Below are 19,490 nucleotides of genomic sequence, written 5' to 3'. Positions count from 1 at the left end.
TAAAGATCAGGTCACTAAATAGGAATATTGTGAACAGGCATGGTCCTTGTGCTGAAACTGAAAGCACAAAATACTAGCTGTAACCAAACGTGTCAGAACTCTTTTGAATTTTCTGCATGTGTTTCTGAGGAAAGTGTTTGAAGATGCCTATAAATACAGGATATTAGCATATATTATTTCCAAGAAAGAAGATGGAAATAAAAAAGAACAAAAAAGCTCTGAGATTTTGTCAAAACCAATGTGAATTGAGGGTAAGTGCTTTAACAGGGATGGCTATGTTAGAAAACTGACTGAAGGACTTGCCCTAGGAATTGTGGTAGGAAATAGCTCTTCATCACTGGCAAAGGATCAGTTTGTTCTGTTACAGTTTCGTTTTTCGCTTCCAGATTTATCAGTTCTCTGCCGGGTACTCTTTTGAACTGTTTTGATAAATAATTGTACTTGTGAAGGTTAATGGAGTGTCAGTCCCTTATTTACTCTCAAGTCAAATGTGGTGCATGCTAGTCAGAAGTGTAGCTCATGCTTCATGACCAGCTGACCTTAATGCTTTAAAGTGTGGTTATAGTCAGATAAATGACTGTAAAAATGACATTAAAGGGTCCCACATTTTCTGTCTTGCTGTGGCTTTAGAGGTCAAATCTAGTTGCATAAAAATATGGTATTTTTATTAATTGCTTATAATGCTAGCTTAACCTGGGGTTTGAAACTAGAGCTGTGTCCTTTTTGCCTCTCGTCATGCCTAGTAATAAACATTTTGCAAATGGCACTTAACTGTTTTGTTGATGATACGTCTACAAAGCAGAATCCAGTTCCTTCTTTTGTAGCTGTATTGACTCCTTAATAATAATGGCTGTTAAAAAAATTCGTCAATAAAGCAAGCAGATAGATGTGACTCAGAAAATACATGGGGAGCAAGTATGTCAAATAAAGATGACATTTTAAAGCCACTGTTCTGCTCATCCCCATGCGTTGTTGGAGGTTCACCTGTTGCAGAAGCAGAACACAAATGCTTCCATGTAAACGGCTGCTTATTTATGCCGATCTAAAATTAGGGCAACCCTTGCAGTCACAAGGACAGCTAGCAATTTCCAAAGATGTTTGTCGCTATTTTCCAGTTTATTTTCATTAGTACGTTGACTGGATATTGTAAGAGAGTGTTTCTTTTCATCAGTGCTTAAGCAGAAGAGTAAAACTTAAGACAAGCTACTAGTTCTTTTGAGACATATTCACAGCTAATTCTGGGCATAGTATTTTATTAAGCGTGCACTGTGCATAAACTGACCTCTATGGTAGTGAGACTCGTTCTGTTACTTCCAAGGAAGAAAGTTCTACTTTTTGTTTAAGTGAATAATAGTTGTGATGAAAATTAATAAACTTGCACACAAAGGCTTAAAATAAAATGTGTTCTGGAAGTGGGACTTGAGAACAAGTGATCTCATTTTCACTGAAAATAATCTGTGGAGGTAAATCCAAGTTGCTGATGGACATCTTCTGAAACTCTTGCTAATCATTCAGTATTATGGCCAGCTTCTTTAGAGAACAAATATGTGCTGAAAGCAAGAGAATCAGGCTTATAATTAGTGTCTTAATGGAAAAATGTTTACTAAAGGATATTGTTTAGACAGTCCTCAGAAATCCTCCATTTATCACTGAAAATCTAACTGTGCATCCCTCTTCTGGTCTATGGGTTTTCCTAATCCCAGTTTTTCTCCTTTGAAGGTGATGTTTTGGCTGATTTGGGTACCTGTGATTTATATACCAACTAATCTTTTCACATTACCAACTCCTTGTGTGATAACAGTATCTTGATTTTTATAGGCTTGAGATGGGTTTGAACCTACAATTTAAAAATTCCTTATTTTGTGAATCTGATTCCTAAGTAATCAATGAAAACTGATGTAATGATAAAGTTGTGTAAAACTGGGTTGAAAGACAGGACAGCTGGCAAAGCATGTGTGTGCTCCTTCCCCATTTTTTAATTTTTCTTTAACATAAGACGTGGATAGAAGGAAGAAAGTACCTAACATTTCTGTGAATGACACAAATGTTTCCCAATTAATACATGATACTGATGAAAGCAACAAAATGGTCATATTATAACTGTTGCTACTGATAGTAGCCATGAACATGACTATGATGTACTATATTAACTCATCAAGGAAGCAGTTGTCATGTATATCGGGTGTTGCAGCACAGTGTCCTTATAACACCTTCTTTCGGACAGCTGTTTTTAAGAGTTTCTTTGAACCTTAAGTTACGAGAGACTATATGATGTTTGAATAACAGAAGTACCAAAATGTATGGAGAAGAGCTTTATATAAATGTGTAAGTGCAGCTTCCAGTACTGTCAAAGATACTGTAAGGAAGATTGGATGCCTTTCAGATGAACGGGTCTTACATGTCAGAAACTAGCTTTTCCCTGCTTGTACCTTGTACAGGACAAATAAGCTGTCAGTGTAGTTCCTGTTTATAATATCATTTGCATGCGATTTTCACTCTTACTTCGCATAATTGTATTTATTCAGGACATTTATTTTTCAAATATGTAGTCTCCACATATATGTACATCTGAAGATGAAAAAACTTAAGTCGATAAATTTTATGTAGCTTTCTTGAGTATGTTTAAATATGTGTACTGTAAGTGTAGGAACTCATAGACCAGAATAGAAGGGAGGAGGAAAATGTACTATTGCTTTGGGTTTTTTTTAATGTGTAGGAATGTATATATAAAAAGATGAAGTGTGACTCTTATAACCAAATACCCAGTCTTTGTGTTCACTCCCTGTCTGCACTCAAGGTCTTTCTAGGTGCTCAATAGGAGCTTTTTAATTATTTTTCCCTGTTTGATGTCGCAAAGTATAATGAATTGATTGCAGAGAACTTTTTGTTAGAAACCTTCTGTATGTCAGCTAAGTGCTGGTAGGCACAGTGGCACCTGGCTGGATCGCATCCTGAGACTTGATCTTGATAAATTTAAGGTCAGAAAAAGACAGATTTTTGTAAAACCATGTTCTATTAGTCAACCAGTACTTCCTTGTTATGAAGTAGACTCACATTCTTTCCAGCCAAAGTGGAGAAAATTTTGTCTTTTCTTATTTGGGTTGGGCAATTCTATGGGTTTTTCAGCATCACTTCATGATGACTGAAAACTGCAGGGAATTCTCAGATATCAGTGATTCAAAGAGGAGTTTGGAGAAGAAAGGCTAATTCCAGCAAAAGTTACTCATCCTCTGCTGATGGTGGGGAGTTGCCTGTGACTGTAGAAGAATAGATGTTCTTTGGGCTTTTTTGTTTGTTTGTGAACATGACATACAACAGTGCACAAAACTAATTGTTAAGGAAAATATGTAGTGAACTTAATCAGCTACAGAAATACAATTTCTTTTTTAAAATGGCATTAAGGGCATGAGAATGAACTGCCTTAAAGCTAATAAAGATAATTTGTATTACTCAGAATAATCTAGGTAAGTAATGAGAAAGGGGAGGAAAATTAGCATTTCTGTACAGTTTGCTTACTGTGTAATTCTTAATCAAGAGTGTCACAACATCCCTTGATATCATCTTATCGCAAAGGTCTCTTCGTAGTAGGCAATGTTATGCTACTGACTGCAGTTTAAAGGAACAGAAGAAAGAATAACTGATCACCAGAGTGAGAACAACTGTGAATCTGTCATAAATTAGAGTTTGTTGGGTTTTTTGCATCACTCAGCCACAGTCTAAACTGGCTCCTATGTTCAGAGTCTACGCGCATTTTAAATCTTGTTTAAGCTCTGCTTGAATGAGCTTTAGAATGGGACTTAAATGATAAAATGACATCATGCTGCACCCCTGAGCAGAACATGATGTTACCATTTGAGGTGTAGTAAGGCCCAGCAAAGTGAACAGAGAATTGGTTCTCAGGAACCTTGGATACTGAATGTACTCCCCCATTAGCTTGCTTTGGAGCATGGCAAGTCAGTTCATGTCATTTTCTAATTTGACCTATATGCAATACCACAAAGGGATCTTGTGGGGATTAATTAACAAATTTTTGAGTAGCTCTAACACCTACTAGCTTTATATATCAGTGTTATGTGGATTGACTTTTGTCATATTAATTTTTATTAATTATTTGATATATTGGGCATTCTCTGATCAAACACCATTCTCTGTTTGAAGTGTGTAAGATCCAAATAAGATTGATTCCTACTCTGTAAACATCTTCTGTGGAACTGACCTTCTGTGAATGTATTTCTTCTGTGTTGATAAACACAGAGTATATATATTTCTTTTTTTAATTATTATTTCCTGTGCAATCTTTCCTCTAAAATTGAGAAAACTACTTTGATGTATACCAGAATTCCAAATTCTATTTCACTAAAATTGTGATACAGTTGTTGATAGAAGAAAAATTGAGTTATAAGAGACATAAAGAGAACAGCAGGTGATATAATTTGGAGGGGGAGGGGGGGTGTGCGGCAATAAGTCTTTTAATAACTGTTAAAGAGGATGAAAACAATCACTGCTTGGAAAAATCCTATAAATTATTGTTTATGTAGCCGTTACTTAGGAAGCGTAAGAGAGTAAGTAGTAGACAAAGTAGGTAAAAGGATAGAGAACTTGGATAAAAGAACTTAGATAAGTAGAAGAAGACCACGTTTGAGACCATCTAAGGAACCTGAAGGTGGACAAGTCCATGGGACCTGATGAGATGCATCCGCGGGTCCCGAGGGAACTGGCAAATGAAGTTGTTAAAGCATTATCCATCATATATGAGAAGTCATGGCAGTCTGGTGAAGTTCCCACCGACTGGAAAAAGGGAAACGTAGCCCCCATTTTTAAAAAGGGAAAAAAAGGAAGACCCAGGGAACTACAGGCCAGTCAGTCTCACCTCTGTGCACAGCAAGATCATGGAGCAGATCCTCCTGGAAACTGTGCTGGAGAAAAAGTAGATGATTTGTGACAGCCAACATGGCTTCACTAAGAGCAAATCATGCCTGACTAATTTAGTGGCCTTTTATGACGGGGTTACAGTGATGGACTTGCCCAAAGCATTTTACACTGTCCTGCACGACATCCTTGTCTCTGAATTGGAGATGGATGAACCACTCGGTGGATAAGGAATTGGCTGGATGGCACTCAAAGAGTTGTGGTCAACAGCTCGATGTCCAAGTGGAGGCCAGTGACGAGTGGTGTTCCTCAGGGGTCAGTACTGGGGCCAATGTGTTGCTCACTAGCCTAGGCTGCAGCTCCAAAGATGTGGTTGCAGCTCCCGCAGCCAGGAGGAAATGGCCCGCCTTTTGTAGGCGGGGCCTAAACCTTAATTAGGTAATTACCCCTTTTTGTTTTACAGGTTTTTTTTTTTTGTTTTCAGGAAGGCTTTACTGTGAGCAGAGACCCTGTTCATTCATTCCAACTCTAGCACGCTTCCCTCTTTCATGGTAGCGGCTTTACCTTCTTTATCGAAGGACTTCTTGCTCCAGCTCTGGCTCCGGCGAGGGAGTCGGGGTCAAGGTCTTCAGGGTCTCTCATGAGGATCACATCGGGGTCACCAGATGTTGCTCACCAGCCTAGGCTGCAGCTCCCACAGCCAGGAGGAAATGGCCCGCCTTTTGTAGGCAGGGCCTAAACCTTAATTAGATAATTACCAATTCAAGCCAGCTGGGTGATAGCCATACCAGTGCTATTTAACATCTTTGTTGGTGACATGGACAGTGGGATTGAGTGCACCCTCAGCAAGTTTGCTGATGACACTAAGCTGAGTGGTAGACACGCTGGAGGGAAGGGATGCTATCCAGAGGGACTTTGACAGGCTGAAAAAGTGGGCCTGTGAGAACCTCATGAAGTTCAACAAGGCCAAGTGCAAGGTCCTGCACATGGGTCATGGCAATCCCAAGCACAAGTACAGGCTGGGCGGAGAATGGTTTGGGAGCAGCCCTGAGGAAAAGGACTTGGGAGTGCTGGTGGATGAGAAGCTCAACATCAGCTAGCAATGTGCGCTGGCAGCCCAGAAAGCAAACTGTGTCTGGACTGCACCAAAAGAAGTGTGGCCAGCAGGTTGAGGGAGGTGATTCTTCCCTTCTACTCTGCTCTTGTAAGACCCCACCTGGAATACTGTGTTCAGCTCTGGAGTCCCCAACACAAGAAGGACATGGAGCTGCTGGAGCGAGGCCAGAGAAGGGCCACAAAGATGATCCGAGGGCTGGAGCCACCTCTGCTGTGAAGACAAGCTGAGAGAGTTGGGGCTGTTCAGCCTGGAGAAGACTCTGGGCTCAGGGAGACCTTCTATTCTAGCAGCCTTTCAGTACCTAGAAGAGACCTAAAAGAATGCTGGAGAGGAACTTTTTACAAGGGCGTGTAGTGATAGGACAAGGGGCAATGGCTTTAAACTGAAAGAAGGGAGATTTAGATTAGATATAATGAAGAAATTTTTCACTCTGAGGGTGGTGAAACACTGTAATAGGTTGCCCAGAGATGTTGTAGATGCCCCATCCCCGGCAGTGTTCAAGGCCAGATTGGATGAGGCTTTGAGCAACCTGATGTAGTGGAAGGTGTCCCTGCCCAAGGCAGATGGGTTGCAACTAGGTGATCTTTAAGGTCCCTTCCAACCCAAGCCATCTTATGAAAAGCAGATCCATGAGTTCCACATGCTTGATGATATGCATTTCAAAAATAAATGAGACAAACATATTTCTGAACCAGTAGAATTCATTTTGAAAAATTCATCTTCTGAATGTGGTAGCTTATCCTACAGCTAACTCCAGTGGAGACAATGGGGCTATTTCTCAAGTAGCTATTCCATTTTAATAGAGTAATCTGGCCCATCTAAGAAATACGAACTTCCAGAAGATTGCTTTCAGAAAGAGAAATAAAGTGATAGTAATCTCTGTGGAGGCACAGGTGATTTTGACAGTTATCATCCCGCAAGTCTAGTTGTAATCTTTTGAAAAGCAAGAGAACAAACACACAGTAAAAGTAAATAAATAGATGTGAAATGAGAAGGCTCATGAACAATACACAACATATATAAAGGAGAACATGATTAGTTGAAAAGTGTAGTGGACTTAGCCACTCACTCACTCTTCATGCAGGATATGTACAAGATTCCTGATATTAAATGTGGGGGTTATGATGTTCAAAAATATAAAGAACAAATAATTCCAAAAGAGTTGATTAGTGGAAGTTGCATGGAGTTCAGTCCATAAGTATGTGTATGTGTTGCAAGATGCTTCCTTCATAGAGCGTTTCATGCATCTCATTTGAAAGTTCCAGGTAAAGTAGCTATGGCAAAAAAAAAGAATAGTAATCCATTAAGTTGTTGAGAGGAGTCTGGAATGGTGTTGCACAACATGATCTTATTTAGCTAGTAGAAAGAGACAGCTATACAGAATGTCAGCAAAAGATGGGTACCTTCTTTGAAAATCCTCAATGGCAGAGATTGTCAGAGGAATTCCTTCAGTAGAAATGAGGAAACAATTCCTAGAGCACTATGCTCTGCACAGGTGTCTTTCATTGTAGTACTTTATTTGCCTACCCTGGCCTGTCAGAGCCTCCTGGTTATGTAGCAAGATCTCTCTCTTGCGTTATTCTGAGGTGGCTGGAAAAAAAAACGTAGACTGAAAGGAACATTGTCATGGTAGTCCTTTGCCTGCTGTGCGCTGTCTGGTTCTTGGTGAGGGATTCGTAGGACAGTGAGTGCCTGTAGCAATGTTTTAGAAATACAGAGAACTAAATACGTTGTCATAGAATTTGAACAAGCGAATTACAGTACGCTCATTAAAGTCGCCAGTGGTGCACCGGGGGGAATAGAACCGTAATATCAAAGGAATCAAGGGGAGACTGCATCACAGGAAATAGCAAAATGTAAAATTACAAACTGATACAGCTGGGTAAGGTAATCCAAAGCACAGATAATCAATGTGAGTAAGGCACTTGGAAAACAGTAACGCTGAAAAGGATTTAGGTGTGTTAAAACAAATTAGATACGAGCTTGTCGTGCAGCAAGGCAGCAAAAAAGGTGGTAACAAAGAGGAAATTGTCTCTCTCCTCATAACTCTGCTAGGATTGCATGTGGAATAATGTGTTCAGTTCTGGCCATGTTAGAGAAGTCAGCAAATTGGAGGGATTTCAGATGTAAGCAAGAAACAATTAATGAGTTGTAGAAGCTGATTTGTGAGGAAAGATTGAAAGAGGAAAGGCTGAATAGGGGCCAGGAATAGCAAAGTAAATATGTGCTAACTGCCCAAGAAGATGAAGATGGTACAAGCTCTCACTTGGAAAAGAAATAGTCCAGAGCGCTGGAAGAAGTAACTGTATAAGAAGAGTTTGGGGCTGAAAGAAAGCAAATATGAGGCAATGTTTCAGAGCAATGAGGTTTTTTTTTTTTTGACTGCGTAGAATATTCATAGAGGGAATGGGAAACCTCATTTTACTGGCCCAAGTGAGACAACAAGGGACCACACCAGAGGGCTGAGTGTGCTGTTTTGTTACGTACCTGCTTTAGGTACGTGGCAGAATCACACTGCCTTAGTATGAGCATGTGCACAAGCCCTTACAGGTGCAGGATATTTTCTTTTCTTTTGTTCCCCAGTTTGGAGGGTTGTTCTCTCCATCCAAATATCCTCATCCTCAACACAACAGGCTCAGTTTTGACCAAATCGTACATGACTTGTCTTTACAGTCCTCTCAGCCACCTGGACGAAGGAACGAGGTGAAGTATGTCTGTCTGGTACAAATTTTTGTAGGCGACCTCATAGAGAACAGATGAGGTGATCTTACATCTCTTTCCTAGCTGAAAACTGCAGTGAATCATAATACGAAAGTTAGGTAGCTTGGAACAGCCCTGGAGCCATTGCTAGCCTGTGGTGTTCCTTTTATTGTATCACTAAATTCTGTCCGGACAGTCCTCTCCCATTCTTTTAAGGAGTTAGAACAGACAATGAGCTTGTTTCCTAGTAAGAAAGCTGGTGATGAAGCTGTTTTTGACACTCAAAATAGGTTTTATTACGCTTACAAACCCAGAGTAGTTGTATGTGGTTAGTAAGCTTGTATTTTTACAAAGATAATCATTTTATACTGCGTGATTTCCAAACTATTAGAAGGATTTAATGTATGCTGAAGACTCTACCAAGCTGTTTTGATAAGTAGTCTTATTTTTTGTTTAGCAAGGTCTTAAGGGTGATCTTTAGTCCCCCAGGGAAGAGATCATAAAAGTCTTAAAAGTGCTTTTGCAGAGTTTTATTTATTATTTTTAAGCATGAAGATTACTAGCATGAAGATAACAAGGCTGTTATAGTACAACATGTTCTTTGTTTTTGCAGATTATAGCTAACATATTAAGAGTTCTCAAAATACCTGTTTTGTTTGTCAAGTATTTTAAGAGCAAATAGATGTAATCCTCTATTACGTTCTTGAAATTAGTTTTGCTGGAGAAAGAAGCAGGAGAAGAGGTCTGGTCTGAGAATGGATGTCAGGAATTATGTCACTAACCGTGTTTGCCCAATACAAAGTAGTTGTTACTGTATTTAATGTCTTTATTCTGTAGAAAGATTTGCAATTTACTTTTCTGTATGGGGGAACACTTCATTGCAAGAAATGGGACAAAGAGGTGGACTAAAAATAAACCCAAAATCTGTAGCACAAAAGAAGATAATTTTTGAAAAACCCTTTTAGGCATCCAATGTAAAAACGTTCTTAAGTTTTGCTCGCAACGTTTTCTCATGTATATTTTACTACAAACATCCACAGTTTGCATATAATTCTTTGATTTGTAATAAATCAAGTAGAAACCAGGGGATAAGCAGTAAGAAATACTAAACTTAAGCTGTATGTTGGGGATGGGCTGGAATGCAGAACAGCCGGAGGAGAAGAAATGTTTGTCTTAAAGCATCAGTTATCAGATTGTGCTCTGTGCTGTAGATAGTCCGATAATGGTCTGTTGAAGAACTACAGAGAGCCAGCCAGTCGCACTGTGCTGATTCCAGCTCTTTATTTTCAGGCACTTATAATGAAATCAGCGGGAATTAAATGAATATATATTATTGTGCATTTTCAAAAATTCCACTAGGCACCTCCTTATATCTTTAGATAATTTAAATCCTTGAAAAATCTGCTCTTATGTTCTGTAAATCGCAGCGGATAAAGTTAGAAATCAATGCAAAACGGATTAGAAGTTATTCCTTTTGTGTGAACACAGCTGAACAGTTTCTTACAAGTCATCTCCAAACCTTGGAAAAACTTGAAATTTTCTCTTGCTCGTGCAGTTGTGGCAGCAGTCTGAGTATCGTGGTATTTGGAAAAAATCAAAGTACGTTTCAGTGTTACTGTGAGATACTGTGGGATGGCACTTGATATGTGGGAGAGCTCCCAATTTCTGGTTTCAGATGATTGGGTTGTAGTGCACCACAGAGTAATGTAAGAGCTGAGTATTTATTGCATCAATAAAAATGAAAATACAGCCGCTATGAGGCTTTTGTCCAATAATCTGCAGGCTTTCTACATCAATTTCATAAAACGCCCTAAGCTGCAGAAAATATTTATTATTGTCTCAGTTTTACATATGGAGGAAAAAGGTAGACAAAGAGAAAGTGCCTGATGTAGCAGAGTTCGTAGAGCAGATGGTCGTCTTTTTGAGCTTCAAATAATATTCAACAAGTTTCATAGGCGTCAAACACTAGGAATACCAGTTAGTCTTCCCATTGAAACCTCTGCTAGTATATCTTCTGCTTCATCAGAAAGAGATCAGTAACGAGACACAGCACTTGATGTCAAATAAATACAACCTGAAGGACAAGAGATAGTAATGATTGCCAAAAAAATTTAAAAATATTCCAGTACCAAGCGAAGTATTAACATTTTAGAGGGAGAGCTAGATGTGATCGGGATTCTGTAAGTCTGATAATTGGTAGTACTTCCAAAATACGGATCATGGAGTCCCAAATATATCATCTCAGCAAAGCCAAAACAATGTTTGACTTGAATGTATTTCGCTTGACTGTGTAGCAAAAAAAAAAAGTGCATCTCTATTTACTGTATTTAGTTCACCTAATTCAGATAAAATTCTTACTTCTCTACCACGATGACCACTTCAGCTGACTCTTCACATCCGTTCATCAATTTCTTCACTCTCCATTACATTTCAGTTCCTCATCGTCATTAAAACCCACAGTCCTAGAAAAAAACTAAATCTGTACAAGAATAGTTATGGGTTTGCATAGATCTGGTTGCAGAACCATACATAGCCTGTGGATGTACATCTTTCTAGATTTGTTTACATGACACCCTTCGGTGTCTCTTTTATCCCTCCTTCGATTATGTGTTCTTGTCAGTTCTTACTTCCTAATGATGTAGTTATCCTTTTCCACTTCCCCCCCCACCATGCCCTTTTACATAGTCTCCCTTTTTCTTACTGTATCCACTGTATCCACTGTTTCTTGTAAATGTCCTTGGGATCATTCCTTTCCATCACTGATGAACAACTTTGCTCCATGAAGGAAACCTATAGACAAAAGACCTATCAAATTTAAGATAGAAGCAAAGAAATTCTAAAGTGAAAAAAGAATTCAAAAAAGGCTTCCATTGGGAAGCCTTGTGGAATATAGAATCATAGAATCATAGAATGGTTAGGGTTGGAAGGGACCTCAAAGATCATCTAGTTCCAACCCCCCTGCCATGGGCAGGGAAATCCTCCACTACACCACGTTGCCCAAAGCCTCAACCTGGCCTTGAACACCTCCAGGGATGGGGCTTCCACAACTTCTCTGGGCAACCTGTCCCAGTATCTCACCACCCTCAATGTAAAGAATTTCTTTCTTATATCTAACCTAAATCTGCCCTCTTTCAGTTTAAATCCCTTGCCCCTTGTCCTATCACTACACACCCTTGTAAAAAGTCCCTCTCCAGATGTATTTCATCTTCCTGGAGGTGCCGTGTTGACAGCCACCATAAACCATAAAGGTTTATGATAATAACTGCCTTACAGCCCTTATGGCATAGAATGTAGAAGGAAAGATTTTTTCAAATTACTTAAGTGATTTGAAGATGTGATTCCCATTGAAAGTTGGTGGCACTTAACACTCCTAAAGTAAGTTAATTACATTAATTAAGGCAAAGACTGTAAATGGAAGGTTAAGAAAAAACAAGAGATGGTTCTTGCTTTGTGAGTGTATTTTGTTTCTTTTAAACCTTAAAAAATACTGGAAATGTTAAATTTGGTTTTCCTCGTAATTGCTGGTGGAATTCCTTTGGGCATTGGGAATATTTTTATAGCTTTCAGATTTTCACTGGAAGTAGCTATGCTGTTGGATCTTAAACATAGGTATTCGTTCTGTGAAAGTTTATTAGGTAAAATAAATAGCAAACAGTACTAAACTGCTTAAAAATCATTTGTCTTCAGAAGTGTGAAGCATTCTGGCTTTTGATTATGTCTTATGTCATACTGTTACCAGCTTCCTGGTCACTACGGAGACTATAAAATAGATAGGCCTACATGTGTAACGTAGAAAGCAGAGCAAAAAATTTACTTCCGTATCTTCTTCACATATTCTAAAAGAGCAAAGTATGGGCAAAATTCCAGCTTTGAAAAAAGAACCTGTTAGGTTGCTTTTAGGATCACAGCCTTCTTAAAATCAGACAGTATCAGTGCTTGTTTTAAAGCCACAAGTATTTTATTCCAGGTGTTTTTGACTGCAAAGCCAGAAGCTTGAATTCTTATAAGGTTGTTTTTTTTTTTTTTTGCTGCAGATGCAACCTCCTTGCATACCATATGGTGGTAATTAACAGTTTCAGACTTAGTTCTGAGTTTTCTTCTGCTCCGATTGTTGGTAGGTTTGGGACAAGATTTTAATGTCACAGAAACGGAGTTTTCTGTCTGAGTTTAATTGCAGATAGGAATAATGTGCATCTCTAGATGAGGAAGGAGGAGATGAGATCTATTTAGAGCACTAAGAGATATTTCGGAAATCTCTCCAAGTACAACCTGTTTCTTTTCATTAAATGTTTCACTGTCCCTCTGTGGAACTGAAATAGGCCTTGGCTGGACCCTGGAAATGGAGGGAGACCATTTGAAAGATGCAGTTGGAATGAATAGTTTCTTTTAACCGCAAAATGTTTGCGCTTTTTATGAGAGCAAGGGTAACATTGTGTAATCTTTAAAAAAGATATTGCTCAGTAAGGATAAGTCCATTGTCCAGTGACGCGACTTTTCCTGTCAATCACAAAGGTGACAAGGGGGCTAGATTAAGTAAAGCTTGCCCAAGATTAACAAAGGAAGATTATTGACCTCATACTGAAAGGGTAGAAGCCTGTTTTATCATTAAACCTTGGAAGAGGTATTTCCTCCATGGGTGGAAAGCTGTTTGGCAATATAGAGGCAACTTTCTTGTAAACGAACAAGTCTTCCTGTGGATTCGAGCTTGGAACAGAAGCAGAAGACGCAAAACGTGAACCAGTCCTTTTTCTTTTTGTTGTTGCTGTTGGGTGGAGGAAGAAAGGCCCAGAGTGCTGGATTCAGCAGGATCTGCGTAGGTCCTTGTCTGCCTCTCCGAAGTGGGAAAAGCAAGAAGCAGCAGCATCAGGTGTTGGTGAGTATGATCCCAGCTCGGAGTTGGATGAAATGTTGTGCCAGCACACATTAGCAGAGCGATTCGCAATGCAAATGAACAATAGAGCCCCATCCACGAAGCAGCTGCTAACTACAGAACGCTGTTACCAGGATTAACAGCGCCAGAGGCTGGAATGTAATCAAACTTGAACAGGTGAAATGGTTACGCAGCTGAGAGAGGCTGTTCTCCGGTAAAAGAGCGTCTGTTTTTCCACTGTTTTGGTGACTTGAGATATAGAATTTGTGTGTGGCTTGATGAACTTTGTTTTAAAACATCAGTAGTAGATATTTAGGTTCTTTAATACCGCTCTTCATAGTGTTGTTGCTTTTCTTTCAGTTAGCTGAAAAAAAACTATGTGAATTTGTCCTTTCAAAAAAGGAACCTGCTAAATCTCACTTGTTGGGCGGGAACTTCCTTCTCAGGGAATTAGTTTTAAACTGTTGCTGACATATCTTTCTTGCCATTAAGGACTTCTCCGAGTGTTTTCAGGAGGGTAGTTATACTCTCTCACATAATATCAGAGGAGTTTCCTCGCTGCAAGTTTTTTAGCTTTATACAACCATTGACATGAGCAGGTTTTATGTGGAAGCATCCTGTTCTTTCTTTTCATATGGTAAGAGTAAAAATCCAGAACCATCGAAAGCTCTTTTTCGCTTTCCTCAGTAACGGCGTAAGAATGAGCAAATTAAAAGAGAGACATGTAAAGCAAAAGCCAAGAATGCAGTTGAGCATTTCAGGTTATTGTTCTGAATGATCGAACAGAAAGATCATAGACAAGTGGGGAAGACGCGTCCTTGAGCTGGTGTGCTAGAGGATATGTGTAGAACCCCCATGAACCGCAGTAGCTGATGTGCGCGCTCATCTGCTGGTGTGGCAAGGAGAGGATTCCTCTTAGATTGCAAATCACGCAATGAATGTGTGATTGCTGCAGATCTTTTTGAATGAATAATTCACTGGTGTACTGTAATTTAGCCCACTGAGATGTGATTGCAGCTGTTCCCCTACTGTATATGTGTTTTGATTAAGTGGAGTGTATCTTAAACCCCACAAGTGTATAAATAGCCCATGTATGTGATAGGCAAACATTGCATATATGCACACGTAACAAGAGCAGTCTAAGAAAACTTTTTGTTTTGGGGATGATTACTTAGATGAATAGTTTAATATATAGTATACCTTCTAAAAAAATTTGCGTAGAACCTTCCCCTTCCTTTTTTTGTCCAGCTATGAAGTCTTCTGAACTGTGGTGATATATAAATGCTTTTAGCCAGCACCGTAGTATCAGGGCATCTCTGTGTTATTAGTGAGTTTATCATTCGAAGACCTTTACAATATGAGGATTACTTCTCTCATCCCTGTTTTACAGGTAGGAAACTGAAATGCAGAAACAAGTGACTTCTTCCATAGTTACACAGAACACGTAAAAGAACTAGGAATTGAGTATCCAGAGTCCTTTCATGATGCTTTACCTACAAACTACTCTCTTGTCCTGTGCCCCTTACACTTCTATTTCTCCTGAAACAGAGGCAGAGAAATTTTAGCAGTTTTGAAAATACTTGTGTGTTCCATTTGAATGCCAAGCGATTTGTGATTTTGAAAAATCACCTTATGTATCAATTCAATCATTGTGTTCTTACGCTTCTTCTAACAAACTTGTTTTGTGCTCAGAATCTACTTGTACGTATAAAAAACACTTGTGTGTACCCAAAATGTGCATGGAAACAGCAATAATGATTCCTGAGGTTTAGGCAGCTGTTGCAAGTACCTTGTGTCTGTGGCCAATGTGTGACACACACAGAAACCCAAGTGAGTGTCTTTGAGGTGCACTTTGGAATAAAACCCAGAAACTAGTTCCTGGTAAAATTAAGAATGATACTGTTCCTGTACATAATTGATGCTATAGGTGAATTTAAGAACTGTAACTAAGGATGATATTTGGCTTATCTGTCTTCAAGGTGTGACTAAGAAAGCAGCTTTCAAGACATTTCCTCTTTTGGCCTTGTTTGTAGAAAAAATATTGCCACTTCGTGATAATGCGTTTAGATAAAATCTGAACTGATGCTGAAGTTAACTATTTTGCTCGTCTAGATCAGTGTTAAAAAACAGTTTATTCAGGTCTGTATATGTGAACAAAATTACATTCAGCTCCAAATCATTTTAAGTCCGCTGTTAGCAGCTAGTAGTTTCCCAAGTACAGGACAAAAATGGATGGAGTTGCAAGGGAAAAAAAAAAGGAACATTTCTGTTGACTAGAGTTGGAAAATTTTTTAGGGCTTGGTCAAAAGCTCATTGACGTCAGTAGAAAGTCTCTCATTAACATCACTGGGTTTGGCTTTTGGGGCATACGATGGCCCAGATTGTAATCTCAGTTAAATCCGATTCTGTTAGGGAATTTATTCACTAGTATAACACGCTCAAGCTGCTCAAAACTGTTTGCACTAGAAGTTTTCTTTACCAGAGGTAGTCTTTTTGCCCAAACGAAGTAATCTATGAAAACAAATACATTCTTTACTTCATAACTTCTGTGTTGCTTTATTCAAATTTTATTGAGATAATTTTTAGCAATTTATGTTCTATTTATGAAAAGATATGTTTTTTTTCTGAATTATTGGGGCTTATTAAACCAGAGACCCCAAAAATTACTCTGGAAAAAAATGATAAAATTGTAACACAAATCACTAAAACCAGTGTATGTCTCCCTTTCACACCCTATAAAATAAAAACAATTTAAAAATTATTAAGACTTTTTCCAACAAGTCTATAACTCAGATCACAAGATGGTCCAGTGACTTTTTTAGAAATAATATTCATGAAACAATTGGAATACAAAAATATAAGGAAATAGCATAATAAAAAAGAAAAATCTGTGGAGAATCTGATAAAAATAAAAAACTCTTCATGTTTGCAGCATTGTATTTTGCAGTGTATGTACTCTGCAGCAAGCTTTGTTGGAAGACATTGACCTAAGTTTCACAAGGTATAGATGGCATATGTTAGCAGGGAAAAAAAGGGTTTCAGAGATGTGTGTAGAAGGATAGGGCATAAAAGAAACATAAAAGAGGAAAGGAATATATGCAGAGAACATTGCTTTATGTTGGAGGAGGTGTGGAGGAGAAGGCTCTTACATTAATGAAGGCAAGTTTGAAGATGCTAGAACCAGTTTTGGTTTCCATTAAAATTAATGAGTAGACCTCTATGGACTTGCATGTGAGGAGGACTGTGTGTCTGTTTCAGGAAGTCACAGGGTTTTGCCGTTGTGCCGCCAGGGAAGTCATTAGGACCACCTTTGTGAAAAATATTGTCTCTGCAAGAAATGAACATATGAGATGGAAGAGAATAGAAAGAGAATTAGGAAACAGAAAACAATTGCTTCATCCTTTATAGATGGGGAACTACTTGAATTGTGAGATAAAGTAAGTCATATGACAAAGGGCATTTTATATTTGGTTACTATTTCATTTCTTACAGCAGCTAGCCATCAAGGCATTAAGTACTTTATAAAGTCAGGAAATTAGTAGTCCTTGTGAAAAACGAAGATTATTTTTTTTTTTTGAAAGCAAGCTGTAAAAGAACAACCAATTAAAGGTAATCAATACCATTGTTATTAGGAAACCTATGAATACAACACTCTTCTCAATTAGGGAAAAACTGTATTTTATGTTTCTCTCTTGCAAGCGGATCTTTGTTCGCTTCAGCCTGTAATCTTGGTTTATGCTTTATGGATAGGCTTTTTTCTGGGTGTTTTTGAAGCATTGCATGCCTTTTTAAAGGTTTCAACAGAAGAACAAACAGCAATGAACTCAAAGAACAAAGGATTGTTCTTTCTTTCCAGCTTTATTTTTTTCTTCTTTAATAAAAGAAAGAAATGTTTCATCTCGTTTTTTTCCCCTTTCAGGAAGTTGATGGCAATAAAGTGATGTCTTCATTTGCCCCGCACAACTCATCTACCTCACCCCTGAAGACAGAAGAAGGTGGGCGTCAGAGTGGAGAATCATTGTCCAGCACAGCCCTGGGAACCCCTGAAAGGCGCAAAGGGAGCCTAGCGGATGTTGTAGACACCCTTAAGCAAAGAAAAATGGAAGAGCTCATCAAAAATGAGCCAGAAGGTAAGGCCTGGGAAGCTGGCCAAAATTTTCTCTTTTCTTTTCTTCAGATTCTTTGGATACATATACTTCTTAATCTTTCCATTTTCACTCCATTTGCTTTTTCGTGTAAGTAAAATCAAAGTAAAGAACTCATAGTTCTTGTCTACATTGGAGATAAATTTCAGCAATATCCCATTTAACATTTTTATCCCAGCTAACAATTTTAGCTTTTCCCAAACAAGGGCCTTTGCTGACATAACAGACTTGTTATCGCAGTTGTAATAGATGGAGCAACCTCCTCAACATGTGTACAATTGAACACTGTAATTTTAAAAGCCTGGGGGTCGTTTACACCACTGCTGCCACCTCCCCCATTTCTAGAGCAAAAAGCAGTGTTATCAGCAATGTCAATTTTTTTTTTTTTTTGTGAAAATGTCTAGTAGGCATGTCATTATTTGAAAGGTAAGAAGTTAAATTTGGAATTAATGAAAGCTTTTGTCTGGAACACGTCCTATCATGTCATCCTCTATTTGTCTGTAGTGCAGGTACTATACAAACAGACACAGCACTGGCTTTGTCTGCATTCCGTCTGACAAGCGAATTTCAACCTTGGCATATAGGTGTTATCTCTGGAGAATCAGTTTCTTTTTGAGGCTATACTTCCAGTTGGTCACTACGCCACTTGTGCTCTGTGGGCTGAGACTAAGACCCACCATTGCGCCTCTGAGAAGCCACAGAACAGCTTTCCTTTAAGTAAGATTTTCAATTCCTGCCTATTTGGGGCAGAGTCAAACCCTTCACTGGAAAGTGAAGTTCTCACTACGTTCTCTGTAAGAATCTGGCATGCGTATTTACAGCTAGATTTCCAGGGGACTGTGAGTCCTCAGAGCCCACCTCGGTGTTGAAGCATGAATTAACAGCACCTACGAGAAAATTTTAGGACGACCTGTATACTGGAATGAAAATGTGATGCAAACACAGCCACGCTGTCACGTATATAAGCATGACGGGACCGTAAATTAGTCTTCCTTTCTTGACTGGAGTACACAGTAAGAGTCTTCTGGGAAACAAATTATTTGTTTTTTGGAATATTTCATATAATCATAGCGTTTCATTTCGCATTTACGTTGACTTAATGGTCAGTGCCGTAACCTACCTTTGTGCCTTAGAATGGGAAAAATCTTTCCTGTGTATGGTATGGGATGAGGGGGAAGGAGACCAGACTTTTATGGAAGAGAGAGGAAAAAACAGGGGGTTCGGAGCAATGTATAGACACTCTCTTGTATGAAGTTGTACAAGCTGCACAGACTCCATTAAGGAAAGGCCACAGATAGACGTGAGAATGGTTACAGAGCCTGTACAATAACTATCTCAGCTCTACTAAAATGAAAATATACAGTACAAACAAAAGATTTACAGCTTTGTGAAGAGATTGGGAGAGAGACGAGGGGGAGCAACTGAACGTTGGGCTTTGCAAATGCATGCAACAGAAAATCCTTTCTTCCCTCTAGCCATTGTTCTATTGTTTTTCAAAGGCCATTAAAATGAACAGCAGGTTGTGATGAAAATTTCATTAAGCCCTAGTTAAATCATTATGAGGGTGCCATATTCATGTCTCTTCTTACTCCCCGTCCAGGAAAAAATGAATAGGAAATGGTTGGCTTTTTTTTCCCCCTTTCTCCTTGAAAGCGAACTAACGAAAGTTCAGAAGTTAGAAGAGAATGGGAAATGGGACATGAAACAAAAGGAGGCCATAGAGGTGAGCTGGCTACGAAGAAAATTAGACGTGCATAAGAAGATTGAAAGGTGGTGAGGGACAAATACT

The 19,490-nt window shown here is 38.9% G+C and overlaps 1 protein-coding gene across 5 annotated transcripts in view; it reads left to right on the top strand.

The window, feature by feature from the left end:
- SOX5 (SRY-box transcription factor 5) overlaps window positions 1–19,490 on the top strand; it is a 299,360-nt gene that overhangs the window by 60,975 nt on the left and 218,895 nt on the right. For all 5 annotated transcript variants that reach the window (XM_086610564.1, XM_086610561.1, XM_086610565.1 and 2 more), the window contains one exon: window positions 17,476–17,686. In XM_086610564.1, coding sequence (XP_086466690.1) covers window positions 17,476–17,686 — 211 coding nt within the window. The remainder of the gene's footprint in view (window positions 1–17,475; window positions 17,687–19,490) is intronic.

The sequence above is a fragment of the Tauraco erythrolophus genome, chromosome 4 (assembly GCF_009769465.1).
Source record: "Tauraco erythrolophus isolate bTauEry1 chromosome 4, bTauEry1.pri, whole genome shotgun sequence".
Classification (NCBI taxonomy): domain Eukaryota; kingdom Metazoa; phylum Chordata; class Aves; order Musophagiformes; family Musophagidae; genus Tauraco; species Tauraco erythrolophus.
The sequence above is the reverse complement of the archived record's forward strand: the minus strand, read 5'-3'. Positions and strand labels throughout refer to the sequence as shown.